The sequence below is a fragment of the Capra hircus genome, chromosome 10 (genome assembly GCF_001704415.2).
Source record: "Capra hircus breed San Clemente chromosome 10, ASM170441v1, whole genome shotgun sequence".
Lineage (NCBI taxonomy): Eukaryota > Metazoa > Chordata > Mammalia > Artiodactyla > Bovidae > Capra > Capra hircus.
Window position 1 is genome coordinate 25,395,112 of NC_030817.1, and position 26,524 is coordinate 25,421,635.

The 26,524-nt window shown below is 36.5% G+C and overlaps 1 protein-coding gene across 2 annotated transcripts in view; it reads right to left on the bottom strand.

Annotated features, from left to right (window-relative positions):
- FUT8 (fucosyltransferase 8) overlaps window positions 1-26,524 on the bottom strand; it is a 318,989-nt gene that overhangs the window by 84,406 nt on the left and 208,059 nt on the right. For both annotated transcript variants that reach the window (XM_005685985.3, XM_018054060.1), the window contains exons 5-7: window positions 23,736-23,851; window positions 23,457-23,619; window positions 8,601-8,715 (exon numbers count right to left, since the gene is read on the bottom strand). In XM_005685985.3, the coding sequence (XP_005686042.1) occupies window positions 8,601-8,715; window positions 23,457-23,619; window positions 23,736-23,851 (394 nt within the window). The remainder of the gene's footprint in view (window positions 1-8,600; window positions 8,716-23,456; window positions 23,620-23,735; window positions 23,852-26,524) is intronic.

Below are 26,524 nucleotides of genomic sequence, written 5' to 3' on the forward strand. Positions count from 1 at the left end.
TATGCTATGTATATTGTGACCTAGGGCAGGATCAAACTATAATAAAAATTTTTCCTTTCTTAGGAAAAAAAGAGTATGTTTCTAGAAAGAGAAAATTACTGAGGAAACAGAGTAACACTGGGGCTGATATACCTAAATTAAATAGAGTCAAATCTAAGTTCAATTTACATTCGAGAAAGTAAAAAGATACTTTATTAGGTGGTGCTACTCTCAAAAGACAAAACGATTTTAGGGAGCAGCATCTAGATTTCCATCAGCTGCTCATTTTATTTCTAGATAGTAAATGTTAAGGACCTCATATGCATTCTCATATATCTTTAATAAGGAATGATGTTTTAAAAACCTGTATTATTGATAATCAAGATGATATAAATATATAAGAAATATTTAAACTTTAAAATGACAAAATGCAGATAGAGTTGTGCTAAGCGCACTGCTAGGAATTTAATAAGTTCCTCTATAGCCATCAGGCATGTCAAGATGGTTTTAAACTCTTGAGAAGAAACTTAAAATCCCAAATCAGACGTTGTCAAGGATTTTAAAAGAAGGAATTAAATTTGCAGTTTACTAACCCTAAGCGGTTTGCTGCTGCTGCTGCTACTAAGTCGCTTCAGTCGTGTCTGACTCTGTGCAACCCCACAGACGGCAGCCCATCAGGCTCCCCCGTCCCTGGGATTCTCCAGGCAAGAACACTGGAGTGGGTTGCCATTGTCTTCTCCAATGCATGAAAGTGAAAAGTGAAAGTGAAGTCACTCAGTTGCGTCTGACTCTAAGCGACCCCATGGACTGCAGCCTAGCAGGCTCCTCCGTCCATGGGATTTTCCAGGCAAGAGTACTGGAGTGGGGTGCCATTGCCTTCTCTGGGTTTGCTAGTAACAGAATATACTAATTAAGGTCAATAACTATTAAGCAACTACAACAAAATGGCATCCAGATTGGGAATGAAGAGATAAAGATGTTAATTAGCATATGACATGATAACTTATATAGAAAATCTAATGTGATCTCCAAAAAAAGCTATTAGAATATATGAGTTTAGTAAAGCTTCAGGATATAAGATCAACATTAAAAAATTAGGCTTTTATTATGTAGAAGCAGTTTCCTTCTATTCCTATTTCGTTGAGTGTTTTTATCATGAAGGGTACTGGATTTTGTCAAATGCTTTTTCTGCATCAGTTGAGATGATCGTGTTTTTTTCCTTTATTTGTTGATGTGGCATACTATAATGATCAAATTTCACATGTTGAACCATTTATGCATTTCAGGAAGAAGTGCATTGTTGTCTACCACAGATTTGGGGCTGGGAATGGATAGCTTCTACTGTGCTAAGAGCTGAAAACCAAAATTAACTGCAATTTATGGTACAAACTTTCCCCCGGAGCTGTAAGCCTTCAACAGACTTCAAAGTTATATCAGGTGGTTTCTGTGCCAGTCTAGGTAGGGAGACAAATTCCTGGTGCTTCCTAGTCTACCATCTTTTTGGAATCCCTCTGCAGATAATCAGTTTTTAAATAGCACACTAAAATGTGTTTGACAATCAGGGGTATATGATCACTACATGATTATTTTGATGATATTAAAGAACTACTGTTAGTAATCTTAGATATGATTAGCATGTGGCTATTTTCTTAAAAAATTATCTTTAACTTTCAGAAATTCGTTCTGAAATATTTACAAATGAAATGATAAAATGTCTGGGATTTGCTTCAGAATGATCCTGGATATGCAAGGGGTGTGGTAGAACCACAGATGAAACAAAGTTGACCAGGAATTGGTAACTGTTAAAGCTGGGTTATGGGTACTAGGGGTTCAATGGTCTCTGACTTTTACATAACTTGAAGTTTTCCACAACAAAAGGTTTTTTTTTTTTTTTGAAGGAGTGATAAAGGTGGTTGGTGGCTCAGTCGGTAAAGAATCTGCCTGCAGCGAAGGAGACCTGGTTTGACCCCTGGGTTGGGAAGATCCCCTGGAGGAGGGCATGGCAACTCACTTCAGTATTCTTCCCTAGAGAATCCTATGGACAGAGGAGCCTGGCAGGGGCCAGTCCATGGGGTCGCAAAAGTTGGACATGACTGAGCAACCACATAGATAGGAAAAATGTGTGTAACAGCATAGGGGAAGCAGTAAAATATCCAGATGATGAGTCAGAGAAATAAACATCAAAACTACACAATGGAGGGGTGAAATAAATCGTGTGTGTGTGTGTGTGAAGATAATTAGTTCAGAGATACTCTCAGAATGTTACCAGACTTCAAGCTTTCTGAGGGCAGACACCATACCATGTCCATTTGGTTCACCCTAAATCCCTAACAATGCACCTAATGCCTAGGATATCCAGTACATCCAAATACTTCCTGAATAAATGAAAAAATAAATAATTCTATGAGACCTACATACCCACATGCAAGGGCTCCATAAAATCTGTAAGAGTCCAAATAATGTAGCTTTTAATAATGCTTAGAAAACTTCCTTTAATAAATCTTTTTTTACTCCCTATCACCACCTTTGTCCTCAGATGACTTCCAGTGGAGTAATTCCCTCTTTCATTTCATGAAAGCTACCCTTGCCCCCATATTCACTTACCATTTCTTTTTCTTTCCTCATTGAACCTGTTTATATTTTTTATCTTGGGAAAGATATTCTTTGTCAGTATATTCTTAGGCCTTAATTCTGAAATACTCTTTCCTTCTCCCTAATGGATCTCACCTCAAACTAATATCTTTCAAACAGGGAAAAGTCCTGAAAGTTTCTCTTTATGCCAATTGTTTTAAGCATTTAATGAATGTCCTAATATAGCTAAGTTAATGACATTTTCGAGTGAGTTACAATTATTACCACTTCTGGCTTTATTTTGGTCCTCATTTGGGCAGAAATACACGAATTACTCATTAGAACACACAACTCTGAGGGCACCAGATGAAAGATTTGATCTCATGGTAAGCATACTAGCAGATGAATAAAGTTTATAGTTATAGTCTGACCTTAAATCTATTTTTAAAGATTGTCCTGTTGAAGAGAAAGGGGGTTAGACACATCCTGTGTTATAGTGGAGGGTTTCCCCATAATCTGAAAAAATATTTGAAAAACATGTTAACAGCCTCAATAATACATTCTTAGTGTGACCTGGCCACTTTCCATTCCAAAGACCATCTGCAGTCACTAGAATCCATATAGGAAAAGAGAAATCTGTATTATCTCCAACTAGTCTACTTTTGAATGGAAAAACAAAGCTCTATTTTCTTTTTAAAAGTAAAATATTCTCTATTTTCACAGCTTTTAGTTTTCTCTCAAAAAATGGAAAATTATCAACCTACCAATTTCTAAGAAAAGTCCTATTCAAAACACAAATAAACAAAGCAAAGCCCCCAAAGGAAACCACAAAAAGAAAAAAACAAAAACCCACTTCCAACTATTGCTACTTTCTATATACTTAGATTCTACCTGAAATGGGTTCAATTCTGCTTAAAATGTCAACTCTAGAGCTGGGTAGAAAAAACAAAAGAAGAAACTTTAAGTACCAAAACATGGATAATTTCCAGTTAAACTGGAAAATGCCTTCTGTTATAAGTTATGTGCCCTAACTAGCTGCTCTCTTCACCAGAGTCACCAACTTACAACTTGTTTCAAGCAAGTTAAGGAAAAACAAGGCATTGTGATCTCTTCCAACGTGCTTAATATGAGCAGATTGGAAACTGCAAAGTATATTCTAATAACCACAATCAAAGAATTTCCTCCATGTCATTCAAAAGTCTAGGAAAATGACATGCATTACAGGAAAATGCAGACACATAACAAATATACTAGCAGTGTGTTTTTTAAAGTGAGCCTGAAGTTAACATCAGAAACTAGAGAAATATATTCAACAAACTTTTCAATTTGTATGATTCATGTAGCACAAGATTAAAGACCAGAACAACATAGTATTTTAAACAGCCCAATACTACACACTGTATGGGTGAAGAACTTTTTAGATAAACATACAAAAGATTAAGACCTTAAGAGAATTACTTGGTCCATTCTACTTGAGACTAACACAGCACACCTGGGGTTGTCTTCAAAAAGATTATCATAGTTTTTTAGTAAGTTTAGTCCTTTAATGCCATGCCTTAGGGCCTTCAACTCTAAGGAGAAGATAATTTTAATTAAGACAACTATAGAACTCTGTCCCACTGAAGTCCACTTGCTCTAGTACCTTCTTATTTTCCAGTGTATGGTGCAATTGCTTCTCCCAAGTAAAATCCAAGTATATGACAATAAGGGCTTCCCAGACAGCACAATGGTTAAGAACTCACTTGCCAGTGCAGGGGACACAAGAAATGTGGGTTCGATCCCTGGATTGGGAAGATCCCCTGGGGAGGAAATGGCAACCCCCTCCAGTATTCTTGCCTGGAAAATTCCACGAATAGAGGAGCCTGATGGACTACACACATTCCATGGGGTCACAGAGTCAGACACGACTGTGCACAGCAAACATGAGAGACATGACATATGTGATAATAACTGAATGGAAATCTAATATTGAAACCAAACTGCACTGTGCTATACGATTGTGAGTCAAGCAGGATCTTCATGAGACATAATGGATACTTGCTCAATTCAGAGGACTGGAGAACTGCAAAAAGGTTAGGCTTAGATTTTAAAAAGAAACCTATTATGGATTAAGACAGGGGTTTAATCTAGATTTTTTCTATTTGTACTAGGTCTTACATTATACCTAAATATATCAGGATTAAAAAAAAATTCTTGCTGTGTTAATGAGAAGTCACAAGTTTAATAAGTAAAAATCTAGTAAAACTGAAAATGTTTTCACCTATTCAAACAAACCATTAAAAGTAAATTATAAAATTATCTGAATTATTTATGACTACAGCAAGTATTTCAGTGACTAAAATCTCCCAGAGATTTAAAATGTTGAAAATATTTGTTTCTATTGTACCTCTTCCTTATTATTTTCTACTTAGATAAAAAATATTAGCATCTTTATATAATAGCTGGCTGATGGGCTAAAGAAGGAAAGCCTTCTAAAATCTCCATCTATAAGTTATATCAAGTGCTTGTTTTTATTTTGAATATAGATACCAAAAAGACCCTGATGCTGGGAAAGATGGAGTGCAGGAGAAGGGCACGACAGAGGATGAGATGGTTGGATGGCATCACCAACTCAATGGATATGAGTTTGGGTAATACACTCCAGGAGTTGGTGATGGACAGGGAGGCCTGGCGTGCTGCGGTTCATGGGGTTGCAGAGTTGAGCACAACTGAGTGACTGAATTGAACTGAACCAAAAGTCAAAGATGTTGTCCTTTATCCCTTTTTAGCTTTATTTCCTAGTATACTTCTCATTTTCTAAGCCCTGTTGAAGTCTTTAAGAATCTAAGTTGCTTAAATATCCTTTTAACAGTAATAAAAGGCTTAAAAGTAATAGTATGGAAACATCAATAGATTTGAATACGAAGAAAAGATGTAATGGGAAAAAATGCAATCACTCTAAAACATCTGTATAAATAGCTTAACTATTCTGATTAATTCTCTAATCCATTAAGTTAAACCAGGGATAAATCATGTTTTATTTATTTGTTTATTTATTTGGCTGCACTGGGTCTTAGTTGCAGCCTGTGTGATCTAGTTCCCTGACCCAGGATTGAACCCGGCCCGGCCCCCGGCACCCGCCACCCTGCATTGGGAGCATAGAGTCTTAGCCACTGGACCACCAGGGAAGTCCCCAAATCATTCTTTTTTAAAAGGAATAAAAATCCAAGTCAGAGAAAGATTCCTTATGATCTACTGTTCTTGTTTAGTCTCTCAGTCAGGTCCAGCTCTTTTATGACCCCATGGACTGTAGCCTGCTGGACTCTTCTGTCCACGGGATTTCCTAGGCAAGAATACTGGAGTGGGTTGCCATTTCCTTCTTCAGGGGATATCCCCAACCCAGGGATGAAACTGACATCTCCTGCATTGCAGGTGGATTCTTTGCTGCTGAGCCATTGGGCAAGTCCTCCTTACAAATACATATCTTTAATTTTGTTGGAATGGGAGAGAGGATGCTTATTCACCTATATCCAAAGAAGTTGAAGACTGAGTGACTGGCAACTTTAACCTCTAAAAAATAATGTTAAAAATATAGTTCTTTAAAAATGGAAAAAAATGATCATAAATTCATTAAATAATTAAAGAAAAATATTTTTTTCTAAAATACATTTTTTCCTATTGAGATTTTCCCCATCTCCTTGAATATTAAAAAAAAAAAATCACATTTTCTTTTCCAATAGAAAAAAAATAAAAGAAAAGCAAAAAAGCAAGAATTTTTAAAATAGATAATATTTGAATACCTATTCAAAGTTAGGTCCATGTGAAATGATGTTTTGCTATAAGTGATTTACAAGTGAAATTCTCTAAACAGAACCACTGAAAACAGCACACTGAAGATGAACTTCATGCTACCGGTGAGAGCACTTGGCCTCTTAAAAACCAAGAGGGAAAAAGAAACTAGAGCAAGTGGTAGGTACTCCTTACAGTGAGGGGAGCTAAAGTATGGCCAAATCATAGTTTAAATAACTTTCGTGGGGTGAAAACTTAATGAATATGTGGAAATGGAAGAAACTCAGAAACCATAGTTATTTCCATTTTAAATGAGGATGATAGTTCTGCACCACCAGCTGTTTATAGTTCACTGAATGAGGTTCTAGTTGATAGGAGATAATTACCTCTTCCCTACAGGAGGCAAGTGTTGCTCATTCTACAGACACCTCTGATGAATGGCCATGGGGCATGAGACAAGACAGCATGCCAAGATCAGTTTTGTTTTTAATGATCTCTTGAAGCACTTGATTTTCTACTTTTTTCCTATTTAAGTGTAGGAAAATGTGCATCTTAAAATATACAAAATAAAGTCACTGGCTATTATTTCGCTGTTATAAGACACCTTACTTTTCAAAGGGAAACAGAGTGAGTGTACACAGAAAGCATACCATCACCAGAAGTGGATGGGGAGGATCATCCCAGAATTCTGTTTACTAATTCATTGTTTCCCCCTGATGATTGCATTCAACTTTATTAAGTTCCTTTTCAGTTAATAACACCCCACTACCCTAGTCATTCCAGGTCCTTCAGCCTCTTGGAAAGGCTTATCTATTCGATCTTCTCAAATTCCTTTCTTCCCTTCCAATGCAAACTGCCACACACCTCAATATTTCTCACCTGCAATACTGTCCTTATATCTTAACCAGTGGTTCCCAACCTTTCTGGCACCAGGGACTGGTTCAGCGGAGGAAAATTCTTCCATGGATCCGCGGGGAGGAGAGATGGTTTCAGAATGATTCAAGCACATTACATTTATTGTGCACTTTATTTCTAACCTATGACAGGAGGCACTGGTTGGAGTTGCTGTTGTTTTAGTCGCTAAGTTGTGTAACTCTTTGTGACCCATGGACTGCAGCCCGCTACGCTCCTCCCTGTCTGTGGGATTTCCCAGGCAAGAATACTAGAGTTGGTTTTCATCTGACCCAGGGATTGAACCTGTGTCTCCTGCATTGGCAGGCGAATTCTTTACTGCTGAGCCACCAGGGAAGCCCCTGGAGGTTGGGGACTCCTGTCCTAAACAGTCTCCTTCCAGTCTCTGCCAGTGAATCCAGTTCAAGCAAAATTCTACCTTTCAGATTAGTATAACTAAAGCACCACTCTTATCATGATACTCTTATGTACACAAATTTTTCAAAAGTAGGTTGTGACTCTAAAACAAGAAAGGTTTATGGTATATTAAGCAAAAAAAAAAAAAAATTCAAAATTAAATCAATTCTGTCTTTACAAATGTTTTAAGACTGGGTAAGCATGTAAGTAAGAACTAGAAGAAAACACACAAAGTGAAGAGAGAACATTTAAAAGGGCCTGGGACTTGGAGTTTACCCTTGATTTATATTTCCTGTTTGTTGTTATAATGATGTTAGGCAATAAATAAAATCTTTCGGCAACCATTTGCCGCTTATGTACCATAAAGCTTAACCTGTACACAAGGACCTCGGCAATCTGGATTCTGAACCTACCTTTACCAACTCTCCTTTTCATACAACCAGAACTCCAGACAAACTGAAATATCCTGTTTTTCACTGGGTTCCTGTACTGCTCTTTCCCAGGTAGGAGCTTTACTCACATCATCTGAAGTCGGACACAACTGAGCGAATGAGCACAGCAAATAGCATGTTGTAGCTAGTACACTCTTCTCCATTTCTGGACGTCTAAATCCTATATGATTATCCTTTACAGCTCGGTCAAATAAAATCTTCTCCAGAAAGCTATCTGCGACATCTTCCTCCAATGAGCATTTCATCATATCTCATACATGCAGCACTTCTATCTTGCACTATCGTTTTTGTGTGTGCGTGTGTCAGAAGTAGCCCCTGTTCGGGCAGGGATCTTGTTTTAGCCATCTTTATATTCCATTCAAGGTATGACATAGTGTCTTTTTGAATAAATACGTAAAATGAATGGACAAATACTTTCAAAATGCAAGGGCTAGGAAAACTAAGAACCAGCAGCAGCTCTTAGTTCTAATGTCTCTCCTCCTATCGTCCACTGGAATTTATTTATTACCCCAACCTTCTTACCTGAAGATACGTGATTCTCCGCTGCACCAGCTCTGTCAGATCTTTGGCCTCTTTTTCCCGCCAATCACCTGCTCCATCTGTTTGACTGAGGTAGTATAAATCCGTCATTATAGACCTATAAAAACCAAACAACAATGGGGGTCTAACTTATTTGTACTTCATTTGGACAGGATTATGCAAAATCATAAGATAAGATGAGTCAAATTCTTCATAAAGATTGACGCTCACGCTGATGGTTAGTACTTGTCTTTTATTTTCTATCAAATTCAACAATTTAGTTTCTAGCATCCAAGATTCATTCCTACAGTAAATTTTTACTATTGAGAAAAACAAATCTTTTTTTTTTTTTTTCCCTAGGCCGGTTATGTGTACTTATATCTCAACATAGAGCACTTCAGAGATTAGGGAGAAGTGGATATCCACAGCAAAGAAACAGGCAGATTAACATAAGGGAGAGAAATACGCTGGTGCCAGTATTTGAATACTACCTTTCTGTTCCCTCTATTGTCACTTTCTGACCCCTCTTAAATTTCCTCTTCATACTTGGAAAAAGATGAGAGGAAAATCTTGGCACAATTCTGACACAATAGTTGAAACCAAAAGTCAGCAAACATTTTTCTATAAGGGCCAGACAGTAAATATTTTAGGATTCCTGGGTTTCTGCTGCTTTTGAAGCAGGAAAGCTGCCATGGACAATATGCAGGAAAAAAAACAAAAGTGTGCATGTTCCAATAAAACTTTATTCACAAAACCAGGCTATGAGCCAGATTTGGCCCTTGGCCCATAATTTGACAATTCTTGGTCTAAATTAATAAAATGATTGTAAGACACTTTGCCATTCTGCATAGAATTGGTAGTGTCAATTAAAACATGCTGAATTTCCTGCAAAGTAAACTAAAATGCTCAGTATACTAGGTAAGAGAAATGTGATGGCTGGTGCAGATGGTTTTACTTACATTACACTAAATATAAGCTATGACTTACCTTTACCAATAAAGAAAAGTAAAAAGCAAGTCTCCTCTTTCTCTAACAACCCCCAACAACCTGTCAGCAAATACTGAAACAGGTTCTGACCAAGCATTATCATTGGCACTGCTATCAACTGAGCCACCATCTTCTCTCACCTGAGTTGTTACAGTAACCTCTGAACAGGTCTCCCTGCTTCCACGCTTGCCAGTCTCTACAGTCTATTCTCAACACAGCAGCCAGATCCTGTCAAAATGCCAGTCAGATGATGCTATATCTTTGCTTTTATGAACTGGCTCGTCATCTCACTTCATCAAACTGGAAGTTATTACTTTGAACTACAAGGCCCCAGACAATACGGCCTCCTTTACCTCTTTGATCTCATTCCTACTACTGTCCTCACTGTGGACTCTATTTCAGCCACATAATCTTGTTATTAACCCCAGAACGTGTCAGCCTTGTTCCTACTTCAGGGTCTTTGCATCTGCTCTTCTTGCTCCTGGAATGCTGCTTTCCCAGATATCCTCCACGTGACTTGCCCAAATACCATTTAAATCTGTGCTGACTTTCTGTTTTAAAAGGCTTTCCAGACTCTCACTTAAAAATTCAACACCCAGTTACCATCACATCCCTTAATTTTCTTTCTTTTCCTTCCCTGCTTTATTTTTCTCCAAGCAATTATCATCTTTTAATATACATCATTTACTTATTTTATTATCTTCCTCCACCTTGTAGAACTTAAGCTCTATGGTAGCAGAGTACTTTTTAAACCCACCAACCACCACAAATCAGCCTACAGAACATTGTTGATCACAGAGAAAATGTCCAGTAGACATTCTGAATAGATAATTAAATTAAATGAAAAAGTAGCAAAAAAATTCTTCAAGAATTTTAGATGAGATAATATTGATAATTTTTATCTTTCATAAATCCAATTTTGTGCTAGAGAATTTCTGGGAATAATCCTTAACTAGTTATAACTCCAGCCTTACTCCCTCACCATATTTTGTATTCACTCTTCCATTTAGAGAATGCTTATTAAGTATGTACTATTTGTTTCTGAAAATTATAAAATTAGACATTTATTTCTATTTATCAGAAAAGTATACAGTTGGTCCTTGAGAGACTCAGAGATGAGGGGTACCCACACCACACACAGTTGAAAATGCATACAACTTTTTATTCGCCCAAAGCTTAACTACTAATAGCACTACTGTTGACCAGAAGCCTTACTGAGTACATAAACAATATTAACGTATTTTGTATGTTACACATACAACAAATATTAAAGTAAGGGGTCCAGAGTACAAAAATGTGGACACCATTCATTGTAAATATGCAAATCAGAAAGATTCCACATCAGAGGAGAAAAAGCTTTGAGAACCAGATAGGTCTCTCCGTTTGGGATTTACCTCTTACTAGCTTTTTTCTTGACATCTTTGAGATATAGTTACTTCATTTTAAAATAAGTATTATAATACCTGCCTTATAGTTTTTTAATGCCTGCCATAGGTTTTTAAAGGATTAATGATAATATAAACAAAGTAATAATATATGTGGTGGTTGCTTGCTGCAGACTGAACATCTGCGGTCCCCTTAAATGCACACATTGAAACAATGCCCAGTGCAATGGTGTTCAAGAGCCGGGCCTGTGGGAAGTGCTTAGGTGCTGAGAGTGGAGCCCTTATGAATGCGATTAGTGCTCTTATAAAACAGACCCAAGAGAACTCTCTAGCCTCTCTGCCACATTGACGGCATGGTGAGAAGGCACTCTCTATGAAGCAGAAAGAGGTCACTCATCAGACACCAAATCAGCCAGTATGTTGATCTAGGACTTCAGCCTCCGGAATTGTGAGAAATAAATCTCTGTTGTTCAAAAGCTATGCATCTGTGGTATTTTTGTCACAGTAACCCAAATATACTAAGACATTGCTATGTATGCTAGAATGACTCAGAGAGTTGCTTCAGAGCTTTTACCCGTGTCTGAGGAGGACCTACGAATGATTCTACAACTAAGAGGATGGATCCATTGGGTATGAGGATGACAGTATATGTGGGACTAATGGCCAGTCAGAAAAATGACCCAACAGTCTGTGCTTTATAGCACCCTGAAGAAAGGGACTGATCAGTAAGGACTCGTTTAACAGATAATGAAACCAGCCCTTAACAACTGTGACTTCTGTAGGAGTATACGACAGCCTCAGTTCTCTTTTATTTCTGGTTCTTAACTAAATGATAAATCATTTAGGGACAAAGAAATGGCAGCCCACTGGAAAAATTAAAGTTTTATTTGCTGTCATAGAAAACCATCAGAATGACATGCAATAAACAGAGAATATCTGGTAATAGACCCTTTGAATAAAGCAAAACTGTTAATAATATACAGATAAAAATTCAAAATCATAGCTACAGTTTAGAATATTCACACAACTAAGAGTGGAACAGTTTTATACAATGCTTTGGAATAACAGGGTCATCTGTGAACCATTTCAGGCATTTGTTCAATGTGTCAACATTATTCATGCACAGGACACTTCACAGCTTGACTATTTCCATGTTTACCCTTTAAAAATAGGGCAAGAATCTAATACGTGATGCTTTATCTATTTTTATACTTATTATTCCAACCTAAGATTCAAAACACTTCTTTTCATTGAAAGAGCAATTTTAGTTGGATAAACCGTATCTACAACTTAATGCCTCCCTAAGAAATTAACTTACAGTCTTATACACTGAACAGAGGTTCAGGTTTTCTTCAGATTACAAAACTGAGGCCCCTATGGACTATCACATAGCCTACAATATCATTTTATAGTTGCTAGGGGAAAAGTCACCACTCGTATGAAACTGTGTGACTTGATCATGGAAACAGGAGATGTCTTTAACTATAATGGTGTTATAGGACTCTTGAATTTTATTTAAATTATTTTCTCAGTTTTATAAGACCTCTTTTCCATTCCTCCCATATTATTTTCTACATTTCATAGGTTTCATCATATCCAAACAGGTCATTTGCTTTTTCCTACCCATTAAATAGGAGTAATCACAATTTTTATCACAAATCTCAACTCTAAATAACAGTGTTGTTTCTGGATAGGTAATAATACAGCGGAATAAATAACCAGTCTATCAGCAAATGTTGAAGGAATAAAGGAAATTCAATATGCTCTGCATGGCATTAACATTAAAAATAAACATACGCACAAACAAATAGCAATACATTCCATGACAACCACTATACAGTCTCAAGCAGGTAAAACTACATTAGGTATAATTTAGAGGGGAAAATTCTTTGAAATATAAAAATTGGCATGGTTTATGCTTTCATGTCATAGTAATCAAATCATTACTTTACCACTGGGAATGAAAGCTGATCTCTGTATTTTTTAATAAATTAGAAAACATAAAAGTGAATGTTTTTTACCAAGCTACATCAGTACTAAGTCTTAGCAATCAATTATTCATATTCATCTCAATCTCTGTCAAGAAAGTGGAATAACCAGTCTCATAACTAGGAGACCAAAGACCAAAAAAAAAAAAAGACACTAATTTTTTATGATGATGCAGTCAGAATCACAAAATAAGTCACTCTATTTCTAGAGTCAACTAAATTGAGCTTGCTTTGTAAATCGTTTCTTCTTGGCCTCCCCATGCACATCACGTAACGAAGACAAGTCCAGGAAATGACTTTAAATTCAACCTACAGTTGGCTCTTGAACAACACAATTTGAACTGTGAAAGTAGTCTAGTTATACGCAGGTTTTTAAAAATAAATATTGGACAAATTTTTTCAGATTTGAGATGATTTGAAAAAACTCACAGATGAACCACATACTATGGAAATAGCAAAAAAAAAAAAAAAAGAAATTGAGAAAAAGATGTACCATAAATGTGTAAAATATATGCTGGTACTCATCCATGCTTACATAGGCATAAAGTGAATTATATTTAATATAAAATTAATAATATGCTAGTTTTCTTGCTGTTTCATAACTTTGTTTTCAAAGAATTATATTATTATAGAATATTTCTTCTTCATAGAGAAACTGCATATTAGCCTATTATCATAGGTTTTTTTTAAAAATGAAATATTTCTAATACTGTGTTATGTATATGACTGTAAAACTGTTTGCTATAAAAATTTTATAACAATTTTTTATTAGTGTATAGTCTAGGCTACCACAAAGTAATTATATTGATTATATTCCTCCTTTAAAGCAATCACTGTTAATACAGGTATAATACATGTATTGCTATAGCTGTTTTTTATGCTATCTTTTCATTTTTGCTTTCTACTATAATATGGATAATACCTATTATGTTTTGTATCTTATAAAATAGTATAGATGAAGCTGCTGCTGCTGCTGCTGCTAAGTCGCTTCAGTCGTGTCCGACTCTGTGCAACCCCACGGACGGCAGCCAACCAGGCTCCCCTGTCCCCAGGATTCTCCAGGCATGAATACTGGAGTGGGTCGCCATTTCCTTCTCCAATGTGTGAAAGTGAAAAGTGAAAGTGAAGTCGCTCAGTCGTGTCTGACTCTTAGCGACCCCATGGACTGCAGCCCACCAGGCTCTGCCATCCCTAGGATTTTCCAGGCAAGAGTACTGGAGTGGGATGCCATTGCCTTCTCCGATAGATGAAGCTACTGAGAGACAATTCATCTTGTAAACAGAGGACATAAACTTCTGGTATCAATATAGTACAGTACTGTAAATGTATTTGCTTTATGATTTCCTTAATAACATTTCCTTTACTCTGGTATACTTAATTGTAAGACTACAGTATGTAACATTGATACACAACATACAAAGCATGGGTTAATCAACAGTTTATGTTATCAGTAAGGGTTCTGGTCAACAGAAGGCTATTTATTAGTGACATTTTGGGGAAGTCAAAATGTGAATTTTTGACTGTGCAATGGATTGGTGTCCCAAACCTCCACATTTTTTAAAGGGTCAACTGTAGTTCTTTGCTAATCCAATAATGTTTTTAAGTTACCATCCTGCAAAATTTGTCACCTGTTAGCCAAAGACATGAGGATAATCAAATAGAAAGATTCAGTTTCCCAGCCCATTACTGGGAAACATGGTGTCTGAAAACCATTCCACAGAAATTCTGGATTTTCAGTGACTCCATCCTAAAATCAAATCTCTTGGAAGTGTCCCCAAAGCTGGGATAATCTAGCTGACTTGGTTTTGACTATGAGGATTACCATAAATCTAGGAGGTGGATGGTGAATCTAAAGTCCTGAGGTATTAAAGCCTGGGAAATATCAATACAAATCCAGGCAAAGGACCAGCAGAACAGCACTGGTCATTTCAGGGTAGAATACACACGTCTGAAGATAAGTGACAGATGAGACAAACACCTGTGACTCTAAGAGCAAGAGTTTGATATTTGTCAGCTTCTTCCAAAGCTGGCCTACATTTATATTCTTTATGTTTGCTGTTAATTTTCCTATTTTTATACATATTAATATTCACAAAACTGTTTTTAATGTTCAAGTCTTTCTCAATTATGCCAATGAAGAACCACAAGCAGAGTATTGTTTATACCTGATTCAAAATGCTGAAGAGGGATTCTCCCCCAGACGGTTGGCAGAGAAGATGTAATTCAAGCAAGAAAAGTCCAAAGTGAAAGAACTGGCATTTATTAAAAGGAGATCAGCCCTGAGTGTTCACTGGAAGGACTGATATTGAACCTGAAACTCCAATACTTTGGCCACCTGATGTGAAGAGCTGACTCACAGGAAAAGACCCTGATGCCGGGAAAGATTGGGGGCAGGAGGAGAAGGGGATGACAGAGGATGAGATGGTTGGATGGCATCACTGATTCAATGGACATGGGTTTGGGTGGACTCTGGGAGTTGGTAAGGGACAGGGAGGCCTGGCATGCTGTGGTTCATGGGGTTACAAAGAGTCGGACATGACTGAGCAACTGAACTGAACGGAAAGCAAATGTGACTAAGGGAGGGTACACTATGAAACCTAACCCACATGTCAATATGCATCAGGGGCAATACTTTGGTTTGCTCCTGGGGCAGAAGAAAACAGTGCAAAGGATAAAACTGTGACCAGTAGACAGAAAGGCAGACAGTGCTCCCACTGTGTCCCATGTTGTCTTAGGAGGAATTTAGAATACCGCCATTCCAACAGCCCACACAGACAGAGGGGAGTCCAGAAGAGCAGCAATAAAAACACAGGGGCAATAATTATGCTATTTATTAAGTGAGCTCCACTAGGCTTATGTTTAGGTTTCAGACCCTGAAATTCTTCCTGTTAGCACTGTGACAATCTCCCCTGAATGGTGCCTTCCTTGCAGGATCTAGGAATTTTCTATATATATCCTCTATGGGACTTTCCTTGGGCAGGTCTGACTACAGTCTACCAGATTCTACAATGTGTTAGTGACTGTGGAAAGTGTTTTATTTATTTTCCCACATTTAATCATCACAATGCTACTATTGCAGGAATTATATCTCCATGTGTGGAAGAGAAAAATAAAGCTCAGAGAAGTATTTAGCAATTAAGAGAAAGAAATTTAGATAGAACAGCTCTGCTAACTTAATTGCATAAGCTGTCTAAATTCTCTAGGCCTGAGTATAGCTTTTTTATAAAATAAGGAGGTTTGCCACACAGTATTGATAATAAAATAAGGAGGTTTGCCACAAAATATTGTTCATGCATGCTCAGTTGTGTCTGACTCTTTGCAACCCCTTGGACTGTAGCCCTCCAGGCTCCTTGTCCAAGGAATTTTCCAGGCAAGAATACTGGAGTGGGTTTCCTTTTCCAGGGGATCTTCCTGACCCAGGGATCGAACCTGCGTCTCCTGTTATGTTGATAAAATAAGAAAATGGCCTTTATCACAGTGACTAGCACATAGGATATCCTTAGTAAGTTAAGTATTTTTAGTGTCAAAAAATATATTGAGCTTGGAAACCACACCCAAGGAGATGTAAGGTGGGGACAGGCAAAACAAGAATTAGGGCCACTAGATGAGACACACTTTTCTACCAGATTCTCCTTCCAATGCAAATTTTATTTCAGGACAGAATGTTCCCTTATAGAAGATGGAGAATCACAATCTGGCTGATAGAAATTCAGTAACAAGCTGAATAAGAGTAACTTCATGTGACAATGTCTCTCTTTGTCCAAGAACATTAAGAGGAAATGTTCTAGTATCACTAGATAGTACCTAGTGATATCTAGTGATATTTAGTATCACTAAATTCCTTAGTAGGAAAACAATCATACAAAAACATTTTGCCTAAAGATACTAAAAACTGGAGAAAGAATATTTACATTCCAGCTTCATGTAAGAATCAAAACACATGTGAAAAAAATTAAGTGCATGTATATAATAAAATAGAGCACAAAGAATGATAGATTTGAAGGTTCACAAAACTTAACTATTCAAGAATGAAAATTTCAGTTCTTGGACCTTTCAAAGACAGTTGAGAAGAGTCTACTTTATAAAGAGAGGGAAAAAACCAAGCTATTGGACCACAATGGTTATGACTAGCAATTCTGATCCAATAAACCTGTGAGATATTAACCTACCAATATTCCCCTATAACCAGTCAGATATCACACCCCTTGCCTGATTTGAAGTATTTTTGTTACATATTCCCCTACAGTAGCAAAAAGCTAATCAGCTTAGTTAGTCATAAGTATCACTCATCATTTGGGAAACATAGCTGTTCTCAGTCTTAGCAAAGCTGCTTTACAAATTACTGGTAATGAGATGATACAAACCAGGCAGGAGCAATGAGACTGCTACTTTACTAGGCTGCATCTCAACAGTTTCAGTCAACTTAACTGAGAAATAGCTCATCAGTTCTGTGAGCCCTCCTATCCTTTAATAATTGGTATGATTTAAAATAAGAAAGAAGCAACTCCAGTTAACTATTTCATAAGCTGGTGTCTGGCGCCATAAAGATGACAAAAAGAGCCAAAGCAACAATGATTAAGTGAAATGTATTTCTGAACAAGCAAAAAGGGTGGTAAGATAAAACTTGCCATGACACCCTCAGAAACTAAGGGCCACATCTAAAAAATCATAAATCCAAGCACCGAACTTAAAACTACTACATAAATCAAGTCATAATGACAAAAAACAACCATTCTAAACTGCTGATTTCCCTATTGCTATTTCCAAGAGGCCAGGGTCAATTCATGGTCAATGATATCAGAAGCATCAAGTAAATGTGATGGTATTACTATGGAGCATGGTCACATACAATCATTAGAATGACCATCAACTGAAAGATCAAATGATATTAATGCTTGAGATCAATATACCAGGTAATAATAATATTCTACTCTGTATTTATTATGCCATCAGCCCCTCTAAATTCTTAAAAAATAAAAACTCCTAAAAGTCAAGGAATATTATTAATTAACTAGCTCCCAGGTAATAGGCTAATCAGGTCAACAGCATTTTGCTAAAAATCTCAGGAGAGCTGAAACCCACATGACATCTAGAATCCAGGCTGCATTAATGGTAGGTATTTTGAGTAAAGAACAATGAGAGGTACATTCTAGAAAAGAAATATGGTCCCCTCACTAGAAGAAACAGCATCAAGTGGGGAGCAAAAGAAAAGAGTCCCCCCCCCCGAGTTTACTGTTAAGGCGCACCAACCTAAAGAGACATGTGACTTTTCCCAAGAAACTTAACATAGCCTCTATCAGTGGTGAACCAATAAAAAGAACCAGGGATTCTGTAAAGCCTTTGTTCTCAAAGATCAACAGTATCACTTTGGAAGATGTTGTTGCTGCTGCTGCTAAGTCACTTCAGTCGTGTCCGACTCTGTGTGATCCCATAGACGGCAGCCCACCAGGCTCCTCTGTCCCTGGGACTCTCCAGGCAAGAACACTGGAGTGGGTTGCCATTTCCTTCTCCAGTGCATGAAAGTGAAAAGTGAAAAGGAAGTTGCTCAGTCGTGTCCGACTCTTCGCAACCCTATGGACCGCAGCCTATCAGGCTCCCCTGTCCATGGGATTTTCTAGGCAAGAGTACTGGAGTGGGGTGCCATCGCCTTCTCCGTAGGAAGATGTTAGAAATGCAAATTCTCGGGCCCCACTCCAGACCTACTGAATCAGGAACTCTGAGGATGGGATATAGTAATCCATGTTTTAAGACACCCTCCAGGTGCTCTTGATGCCTTGCTGAAGCTTGAAAAAGACTAGGGTAATGACAACACACCCGAGAACACAATGGCACCCCACTCCAGTACTCTTGCCTGGAAAATTCTATGAACGAAGGAGCGTGGTAGGCTGCAGTCCATGGGGTCGCTAAGAGTCGGATACGACTGAGCGACTTCCCTTTCACTTTTCACCTTCATGCATTGGAGAAGGAAATGGCAACCCACTCCAATGTTCTTGCCTGGAAAATCCCAGAGACGGGGGAGCCTGGTAAGCTGCCATCTATGGGGTCACACAGAGTCGGACATGACTGAAGTGACTTAGCAGCCGTAGCAGCAATGATGACACACAAAAATTCTTAAAATTGGCACAGAGCACTTTTGATTTTGCCACTGACTTTCTAATTTACCTGTATGTTGAGAAGAGACTGTTGTGAGATATGCCTCCATTTATCAGATGAAAAGTACTGAATTTCAAATATCTTCATAATATCTATGACCATGACTTCACAAGTTAAAAATGTTTAGAAATTAAAATTTTTCTACTTAGTATGACAATTGAAGACATTAGCAATATTTGTGATTTACTCAACATTTAGTGTTTTATATTAGGGTTCTAGGAAATTTATTCACTGAATAAGGAGTTCTGCTCTTAGAATTGACTTATTTAAAATATACTTTCCATAATAACATTGCTATAAACCATTCATATTGTTCACACAAATAAAAAGAAATCTAATATACACTAATAAACATATACAAAAGGACTTCTGATTTATATACTTGTAGTATATTACTTTTTTAAGAATTAAAATGAAAGATGTGCAATTTCACTTATCATATAAGTGAACCTATAAGGCCTAAGAGACAATAAAAGCTGAGTATGAAAAAATGTGTAAAAACAACAAAGGATACATATTTTTTCCTTTTCAATATTAAACTGAATTTCCAGTTGTGTCTGTAAAATAAATAGATTGGAACCAAGAGCTCACAGTCATCAAAAGAAAATAATGTTCCATATTCATTTTACTTTTTCTCCTCTTCTTTCAAGGAAGAGTAGCACTATGGAGTAAAACATAAAATCTAAACTAGTTCTCTGACTCTAACAACCATATTAATAAGTCTATGAGGAGGCAAAGTGGGTTTTTCCCCCCCTTCAATTTCAATATATTTTTTGATGCATTTAAAAAATTACTGAGCACAGGGCCCATGAAATATAAACAAATGATCAGATATATTTGGTAAGCAACATTATTTTTTATCATTTACATTCAAAGAAAGTTCATACTTCATTGCTTAGAATCAGAATTATACTCCAAACTGGAAACACTATATTTTTAGTGATTCATGGATAACTGAAGTCTCATGACTACTTTTAGATACAGGGATCACTTAAATCCTCCAAAGTAAATCAAACATGAAGACAAGAGCACTGAGTACAAAAATACAAAATGTCAGGTTTTCTTCTGGTCCCACAGGCTTCCTTTCAGCATGACTCTGATAACACTTTCTAACAGATACTCTCTTTTGCAGCATCCACTGTTAAAATCAACTGGGACTTTCTAGCTTTATACTTAGAGGTAAATGACTTTTCTCCTATAACTCACCCTTTATACCTTTTGCAATTCTCAATTACAAGAGACTATTTTGACCTCAGTTATATAATTTTCTTCAGTTGCACAAAATTAACAAATCTTTCGATGGAGTAGGATTTTGTTTTCGCACAGGGTGCAAAGTAGAGTGTGAAATAATCAAAGGATGCATATACTAAATAAAAAAGACATAACTTACTGAATGTAGACTAAATAATGAGTGCTTAGCACTGCAGGGTAGAGAAGGTATTGAATTTAGAGTTCTAGTCTTCAGGAGACTATACTTTGTCAGGGAAAAAAATCAAATTACTACACAAGAAACAATGATCTCCACTTATGAAAGCTATCCTTCCAGCAAAATACAAAGTCCTCAATTACTTTTGAGTCCCCCATCTCTGTACACTGGATCAGTCATCAAGTTCTGCTGCTTCTATTTTTCTCCCCTGTGTGAATCCCACATGCATTATGCCAAGTGAAAGAAACCACACTCAAAAATCTACATAGTATAATTCCATTTACATAAAATTCTGGAAAAGGCAAAATTATAGGGACGGATACAGATTTGGTGACTGTAAGGGACTGGAGTTGGGGGTGGGAAGGTGCTGACTATAAAGGAGCAGAAGGAATTTTCCTAGGGCAGTAGCAATTTTGTATCTTGATTGCAGTGATGAAAACTAGGAGCATTTGTCAAAACCCACAGAACTATAGACTACATTATGTACGTTTCATTGTAAATAAATTATGACACAATAAAGTTGATTTAGAAAGTAAAAAAAAAAGGAGATCAGAGTTTCTATGAGAACAAAATTTTAAGATATAAAGAAAGCCCTTTTGGAAAAACAAAAGCCCATTAGTAATTTCGCTATAACTGATGTCTTTCTGAACAAAAAAATCAGGAGTGATTCAAAGGGAAATCTGAACAAGAAAAATGATAGACACAACCTCTAACTAATTTTTCAGAGAACACAGACTTTCAGTCCAGAGGCCACTTGTATGCTATAATTTGGGCCAGCATAAAAAGAAAATGGGGATTTTGTGTAATGTAAATATCACCAGAGACAAAGGTCTATTTTAATTCTTATACTTAAACATCTTGGAAATTAACAGTAAGACAGCATATGCTACATACATACAAATCCTCTCTATTTGTACATTCATTACTTTAAAGGTTATTTCTCTAATTTTTGGTTGTTCTTTGTTCATTATTGTAATACGGCATTCTAATCTGGCTGCCTGGAGTTAAATTACTACCCTGTGAAGTTGTATCCCAAGTTCATTATAAGTTCTGCTTAAGACAGCAAAAGAAACTGGGTATTTTGGGTCTCTTTCCCTTTTGGTTTTCAGCAAAATATTATTACTTAACTAAAAGGCAGTGGCAAGAAACAAAATGTATTTAAGATTGAACTCAACTCACAAAAAAATTAACACTGATTTACATCAACTTTTCAGGGCCCAACATTTTTTATTTCCACATATTTTTTCAATTCCTACATACAGTCACAGAACCTAAGCACAAAATAATTTTTAAATATTTTAATTTGGAAAAGGCAAAAAAATAAAATGGCATCACTGACTTGATGGACATGAGTTTGAGCAAGCTCTGGGAGTTGGTGATGGACAGGAAAGCCTGGCGTGCTATAGTCCATGGGGTCACAAAGAGTCGGACACGACTGAGTTACTGAACTGAACTGAAAAAATGAAATTTTCAAGTAATTAAATCATTCGAACTTTAAAATTAAATATTCTATCAGAAGAGCCAAAATTTATCCTTTAAAATACCATATAGTCTGCCCAACTCAAATCCTCTTCAGATCTGCATTTTCCTAAAAAACTGCAATAAGCAAAGCACACAAGCACAAAGCTCCAAATAACAGAACCTTGGTGCCCAGAATCAGCTTAGGGTGGAGAAGCATTAAGGACAGAATCAGTCCATATTTGGTTTAAAGGTCTACGTATGGCCTGACTGCAAGTTAGGCAAAAATTTCAAAGGGACTTCTGAATCTGTGGCCTGGTAAATCAATGCCACTTGAAATTTATGCTATCTTAAACTGCTATAGATTCACTAATACTAAAATGATTCCAATAAACTGACAGATTTTATTTGTAATTTCACTTAAAACAGCAAAGCAATATTTTAAAATAACTACAATATTGCTGATATGTTAATATATATGAATCTCTAGGTTGTGGGGTAATTCTTTTCCTTTTCACAGTGGTAGACTGTGTTAATACAACAATTTTTCTTTTATTGTTCACTAATGAGACAGTAATTGCCATCAGAATCCCACTGAGAATATAGACTTGCAAATATAATAGGCCTATGGACAGGTTTTACATATCTATAAAGATTCTCAGATACATTTTGTTCTGCATGAACACACCAGACCAAAATGTGTCCTTTGCCACGGAAGATAAACTCCACATTTTCAGAAATGTGCAAACAGGAGAAACAAATTTAACTAGGCAGATTTTAGGTTCTACTTTCTAGCAACTAAATGGAAGTGCAATTAACAGAATGCTCCTTTTTATCAAAAACTTATTAACTTTTCACTAGAAATCTCAAAAAGTTGCTGAAGTTTTCAGTGTTTCAATTCAAAACATAACTGCCAGGCTCAGTATGTGTTCCAATGAATGTACTATAATGTAAACTGCACACTCCACTTCAAATGTCAGTTGTATAACAAGGAGATATAAAGGAAGATATTTTAATGTATTGCTAGCTGACTGAGCACTACCTTCAGAGTTTATTCAGGGCATAAAGGTTTCTAGAAATTCATTTAAAATAATATTTTCTGGTGATGAACTACTTTCAGCGATTATTGTCCATTGAGCCCTCAGGCACTCTACTGCTTCTAAACATTCAGTTCAGTTCCGTCGCTCAGTCATGTCCAACTCTTTGCGACCCCATGAACCGCAGCATGCCAGGCCTCCCTGTCCATCACCAACTCCTAGAGTTTACCCAAACTTATGTCCATTGAGTCGGTGATGCCATCCAACCATCTCATCCTCTGTTGTCCCCTTCTCCTCCTGCCCTCAATCTTTCCCAGCATGGAAGATATCATTTGCCATTCAGCAGGGAAATTAACAAAGGTTTCCATTTCCCATTCTTAGATTATAATCTTTACTAAATCCCAAATAAAACGTAAAGGAAGTACCTTTCATGATGTCCCAAATCTGACAGAAATTCATCTGCATGTCTTTGGAGTTCATTTCCTTCTAAATTCTTTAATTTCTTCAACTCACTTTGTAAAAAAAACCAAAGCTCTTTAGCTCCATTTTCAATCCTCCTTCTTAGGATTTCATGATCCTTCCCCAAACCTGTTGTCAAGCAATGGAGAGTATTAGCATTTCCAACATTCTGATGAAAGGAAACTTTCAATTATTTGTACTGATATCAGTATATTGAAGAGGAGAAACAGTATATGATTACCTACCATTTCTAGTTTGTTTCTTATAATTTTCAATCTGTTCTTTGGCCTTCACAAGCTGCTCTTCTAAAGCACGAATCCTTCCTGAAGCTGGCCCCTGATCAATGGGGCCTTCTGGTATTCTGTAGTTCAAGGCAGAAAATGTAAACATTTAGCTTATACATTATGCAAGAAAATACATGCTTACTTTGCTAAAACCTATATATTGGTAACTCTAGAAGTCACTGGACCATAACACATATTAGAAGTACCAAATGAAATTTTCTCTCCAAAGGTAAAAGGGTAAGACATAAACACTGGAATGATACTGAACACAGAAAAAAATAATCTAGCTCAGAGATGTATGATCTTTGAAGAATTAAGGAACCTTTAGAATTGTCTCCTAAAAACTCATACTACTCTGAATAACATCATTAGTGCCAAAGTGATCAATTCTTTTCACTGCTGTTGAGAAAAACAAAGTTGAAGGAGAGGGTGACAAAAAGGCTTAAAAGGAGTATGAAAGAATGTAATTGAAAATGTGTCTATGTTCAAATATTAAATGCAAATTATTTCTAAATTAATCATAATATCAGGCCGTGTAGACCTGTGCTCCAGTTCATGAACTTATGACCTTAGATTACTAAGCACTGGTTTTACAACGAAGGGAAAGACAAGAATAGAAGATGAAGAATACCAGGAAAAACACCTGACAGTTAATGTCCTGTTTATGTTTGTGTTTATGTTATGTTTATGAAAACTACCAGTCAATATAAAATGTTGGAACATAGCAGAGGAACTCCAGGATTTCTTGCTTATTTTATCAACCTGTACAACTTTTTTCCAAACTGTACTTATTTCTAACATATTTTGTTTTTATGTGATTTTTGACGGTATTCTATACTCCAATTTTGCCATAAAAGATATTCACATCCTAATCCTGGAATCTGTAATGCTATCTTAGATGACAGAAAACTATATGTGTGATTAAGGATCCTAAGAAGGGGAAATAGGCTTGGATTACCCAAGTGAGTCATAAATTATAAGCACAAGTGTTCTTATAAGAGGGGAGTAGAAGGAAATTTTATTATAAAAGAGGAGAAGGTCATACCTACTACTTTGAAGATGGAGGAATGGGTCATGAGCAACAAATGCAAGAAAGGCATCTTTAGGAGCTGATAAAGGCAAGGACACAGATTCTCCCTTGGAGTGTCTCTAGTGAATGTGGCCCCATAGACACCTAGGTTTTGGCTCCATGCAACTCATTTCTGACTTCCCAAACTGTAAGATAATAAATTTCTACTATTTTAAGCCAAAAAGTTTATAGTTATGTGTTACAGCAGCAATAGGAAATATGCATATATACTTTTGGAAATATATTGAGAAATACTTTTGGAAAAATATTGAGAAAATTTAAAAATGGCTGATTTTTTCTTCCATAATCTATTTAAATGATAAAATGTCTCTAAATAGCTAGCACAGTGTCTGTCAATAAACCTCATCAGGACTACTGTATCTGGGCTCAGGACTACTGTATCTGGGCTCAGTCATTTTCGAGATAAGCTGTCACCTTAAAATGCCTGGAATATTAATTTGTACCATTGCAATCATTCCAATTTTTAAACTATACTTGACCGAACTTAAATTTATATATCAACCTGATGAAAAAAGTAATATAAAACTTAAATACCTTTTCTAGCATTTTTATATAACAGATAAAGCCAAATTAACTTCAGAATGAATGCTTACTAAAGAAGCTCTTGTTACAGTTATAAAGAAAGAAAGAAAGTTAAGTTGCTCAGTCGTGTCTGACTCTTTGTGACCCCATGGACTGTAGCCTACCAGGCTCCTTCGCCCATGGGATTTTTCAGGCAAGAGTACTGGAGTGGGTTGCCATTTCCTTCTCTAGGGGATCTTCCCAACCCAGGGACTGAACCTGGGTCTCCTGCATTGCAAGCAGACGCTTTACTGTCTAAGCCATCAGGGAAGCTACAGTTATACCAGAGTAAATAAAATATTCTATAATTTCACATGAAATTGTATGCATTAACACTGAACAGAAGCAGAAATGATAGTCATCCATTAATCGTGAATGTTCCAGGCTACAGAATTTGAATTAAAAAAAGCCTCATTTGTATACAAACAACAGAATAATGGTAAAATGAAGAGAGTTGTTAGGTGCACAATTACCCAATTTATGAGCACAAATACGTATACATTCATAAATGAGGCATTTCCTGGTACATAATTTTTAAAACTTGGCTCTTAACCGCTTTCTGAATTAGATGGCTGATTTGTAGGAAATAATTTGAAAACAAAATAAAATTACCACCTCTTGTAATTTATTATGGCAGCAATATACCATAGGATTAGGATGTCCTTTTCCAGAATACATTTTAGTGATACAAAATTTCAGTCAATAGAAAGATATGTCCAGGTTCTCCTTTTTATCTCATTTCTTCATACTTTGATGGAATAATGTTAGGGGAAAACAGGCATGGAAAAGCAGCATAAGGTCTTTTCAGCAGAGTTCCATTAAGCATTAAATCCGATCTAATCCTAATAGAACAGAAAAGAATTAGTGATTTATATGTAATAATGTAACCCAACTATGGATAAACTATAGATAAAGAAAAGTAATAGAAAAGTCAATGCAAAAAATGAACACAATAAGGGCTTTTCTTTCCAAATCCCATACAGAAAAGAGTAAATCTGTAAGAACAATCTCTTTACCTGAATATTTAGGTAATTGAATGTTTTATTACATTCACTGTGCAAAAAGATATATAGAATCTGGCCAAGATGAAGTAACAGAG